The sequence below is a fragment of the Orycteropus afer genome, unplaced genomic scaffold, assembly GCF_000298275.1.
Source record: "Orycteropus afer afer isolate SDZICR_OR568_19922 unplaced genomic scaffold, OryAfe1.0 scaffold00780, whole genome shotgun sequence".
Lineage (NCBI taxonomy): Eukaryota > Metazoa > Chordata > Mammalia > Tubulidentata > Orycteropodidae > Orycteropus > Orycteropus afer.
In genome coordinates, this window is record NW_006922367.1 from 92,417 (window position 1) to 96,333 (window position 3,917).

The 3,917-nt window shown below is 36.4% G+C and overlaps 1 protein-coding gene across 1 annotated transcript in view; it reads left to right on the forward strand.

Annotated features, from left to right (window-relative positions):
- CHM (CHM Rab escort protein) overlaps positions 1–3,917 on the forward strand; it is a gene marked incomplete at its 5' end in the record, with an annotated part of 306,558 nt that overhangs the window by 74,906 nt on the left and 227,735 nt on the right. Inside the window, one exon of the mRNA XM_007957699.2 lies at positions 1,429–1,553. Coding sequence (XP_007955890.1) covers positions 1,429–1,553 — 125 coding nt within the window. The remainder of the gene's footprint in view (positions 1–1,428; positions 1,554–3,917) is intronic.

Sequence of the window (3,917 nt, forward strand, 5' to 3'; positions counted from 1 at the left end):
TTAGAGAACATTTAGAATGTAGTATGTAAAGTGGTTTATGTTATATGCAGTTGGCCAGTTTTTATGAGACATGTTTAAAAAATTTCCTAATTTTATGCAAATAGTACTTGCGGCTTGAAATGAAATGCCTACGAAGAGCATATTACATGGAGTCAGAAAATGCTTTATCTCAAACAGTATAGACAGTTGGGAAAGGAAGATAATATATTCTAGAAAATTATACTCAGTTAGCTATGAATAATAATGAACCACAAAATCCAAACCACTTGCCATCAAGTTGATGCTGACTCATGGCAACCTTATGTGTGTCAGAGTAGAACTGTGGTCCTGAGGGTTTTCAGTGGCTTATTTTTCAGAAGTAGATCACCAAGTCTTTATTTCGAGGTGCTTTTGTTGGTCAAGCCTCCAGCCTTTTGGTTGACAACCAAGAGCTTAAGAATTAAGACATCTTTAAGCACTTACTATATGCCAAGCACCATGCTAACCATTATAGTTGTACTAGTTAATTTAATGGAATACATGACTCAGAAATTGTCCCTATTGATGCCAAAGACATTGATGTTGAAGCTACAGTGAAGATTAATTGTACGTATTTTAGGTGCATAAAATGAAAGCATGGAGAAATAAGCAATTTTTTTAGAAAATTGTGATTTGGGTGAACGTTTACAGAGTAAACTCACTTTCCATACAGCAGCTTACATACACTTTGTCTCATGACATTGACTACAATTTACCACAATGCAATAGCTCCCTTCCTACTTCCTTCCCATTGTTACCTCTTCCCTGTGTCCTTCCCTCCATGCACTCCTACCCCCAAGCTGTCTCCCTGTGCATACACAGCCCTTCTATTCTCCCATGATTGTTCTCTCCAAGGAGTGTATCTACCTAATGTAAATGTTCACCTCATATGAATAAGCAATGTTTTTAAAGTAGCATTTCATGTAATAGTTCAAACTGTATAAGTCGAGCAAGTAAATGTGTAAGTAGACAGTTGACTGTTTCATCTGTATCTCTAAAATATTAGTATATTTAAGATGATTAGAAATCCTTTTTTGAATCTCATCCTTGGGAAATATGTGTAAGGGTCACCTTATGTTTAGGAATATTTAGTGCTTGCATGAGAAAATTCAGTCTAGATTCTCAGAAGAAAAGCATATCCTACTTGTCTGATCAGAAAAGTTTTTTTTTTATTTTGGTTTGTTTCTTTTTTAAAATTTGGTAATGGGTTTCATGTTTTAAAACTAAAGTTTTAGGACTTGCTTTGTTTTAATGCTTCTTTACTCAAGGATTTTGACTCTGTCATCGTATTCTTTTCCTCTTCACTTTCCGTCTGTGATACACAGTCCTTTTTCTTAGCCTAGTGATCCCATGTCTGTGTGTATAGGTTCAGTTACTCTAATTAAAACTTCTCATCTGTGTCTTATTTAGGAAAGCAGTGACATTGTAAATGAAAGCCTGGAATGGCAAAAGCAGATTCTTGAAAATGAAGAGGCCATTGCTCTTAGTAGGAAAGACAGGACCATTCAACATGTGGAAGTGTTTTGTTATGCCAGGTATGAAAACTATTTATTTAGGATAAATTAAGTTAATGTCTTCTTAGTCACACTTTGTTTGGAAGAAGTCAATGATAAGGAATTAAGTGATGTTGATTGCTACAAGTCATATTAGTATGCTTGTTTTAACTTTTTTTAAGATGTAACTTTCAGTTTTCTCTGGGTAATAATAGTAATGATAATAATAATAATAACAACATTAATGCTATGCAATTTAACAAACTCTTTGAAATACATTATCTCATTTGATCCTTACAACAATCTCATGCTATCGTAGGGCAGACAGTGCTGGTTACCTTTATTTACAGATGGGTCAGTAGAGCTCAGACAGATGAAATAATTTGCTTAAGGTCATATGGCTTGTAAGTGACAGGGCCATACCTAAACTAGAGTGTGGTAAAGTTTAAGATTAAAACCCAGGACTTTTTATTCCTAGTCCAGTGTTACACCATCCTTCCTAGATAATATATTGTTGTTGTTAGGTGCCATCAAGTCAATTTTGACTCATAGTGACCCTGTGTACAACAGAACGAAACACTGCCTGGTCCTGCGCCATCCTCATAATCTTTATGCTTGAGCCTGTAGTTGTATTCACTGTGATAGCCCATCTCATTAAAGGTCTTCCCCTTTTTACTGACCCTTTACATTACCAAGCAAGATATCCTTCTCTAGGGACTGGTCCCTTCTGACAACATGAACAAAGTAATTGTGATGAAGCCTGTCTATTCTCACTTCTAAGGAGGATTCTGGCTACACTTCTTCCAGGATAGATTTGTTTGTTCTTCTGTAAGTCTGTGGAATTTTCAGTATTCTTTGCCACTACCCAAATTCAGAGGCACAGTTCTTTGGTCTTATTCATTGTCTAGCTTTCAAATGCATATGAGGCAATTGAAAATATCATAGTTTGGATCAGACCCACCTTAGTCTTCAAAGTGACGTCTTTGCTTTAACTCTTTAAAGAGGTCCTTTTGCAGCAGATTTGCCCAGTGTAATACATCATGTGATTTTTTGACTGCTGCTTCCATGACTATTGTTTATGGATCCAAGTAGAATGAATTCCCTGATAGATAACATAAAAACCAGACCAAACTCACTGCCATCGAGTGGATTCTGAAAAACCCCACTGGGTTTTCGAGGTTATAAATCTTTATGGAAGTAGATCATCCTATCTTCCACGGAGCGGCTGGTGAGTTTGAACTGCTGACCTTCTGGAAAGAAGATTATAATTTTGAATTAAAAAAAGGAAGAAATTGTGTGGTCACATTATAATGTATTTCCCTCTAAGTAAGAGTTTGTTGTTTAAAAATAAGTGGATTAATTTTTTCAGATGACATGGTGACAGACTGAAAAGATAACAATCACACAGTTAAGTGTAACCTTTTAAGTTATTTTAGTCTACAGGTGTCTAGAACATCAGATTGTCAGGCATTTTAATAGTAAGCAAAGCTTACAATCCAATATGCTTGAGATTCTTCAGGATGCACTCTGTCATTTCACATATCTTTCTTGTGATGCAGTGGTGTGAAATGAGCCTGAGGTAAATTTGAGAGCCTGTTGTTGATTTCTTACCTATTTTCTTATTTTCAGGTAAATAGCATTTTGTTTCCCATAAACATAAACATACAGTGAACATGCTATGATTTTCTGCAAAAGCACAACCTTTGAAATGTCATATATAGGTTATGATATATAATGCAAAATACCATTCTGTATAAAAAGGTATAGCTCACTGTCATTGCTTAGTGCCAGTATAGACAGATTGATAACAGAAGTTGAATTTGTTTGAGAAGTCATATGCTTTAATAAAACCAGGAATACATGTTTGATAACTTTCTTGTGTCATTGTGTGGCCCATGAATAGTACTTTACTCAAATATAGTGACAGTCACACTCTGACTCTTTGAGAAGTATTTTTTAGTACATTGTAACCTAGTAGTGTCAGACCTTGTCTATATCCATGAGGAGAGGTAAGAGTCACCATCAGCACAAAGCTGATTCCCATGAGGTGAAGGTGAAGCATACTTCCACTCTCCAACTGTAACCTGTTTCTGACACCAGCTCTCCTCTCCCATGGAACTCTCTACTTCTCTCCTGGGATCAGTAATTCATTGCAGTGGTCACAGGGAACTCAAAGACCATGCTCATGATTATATGGTTTATTAGGGAAGTAACAGGCTACAACTCAAGATCAGAATCAACTTAGAAGTAACAGGATACAGCTTAGGAGATGGGATACAGTTCTTCAATTAGGATACCTTCCAACCAAGACAGCTTACAGCTTCTTCTTGGCTGTTCCCATAGACAGGCCTTCTCTCAGCCATGCTTGCTTCTGTGCTTTCTTTTGGCTATGCTCACTGCTGGGCC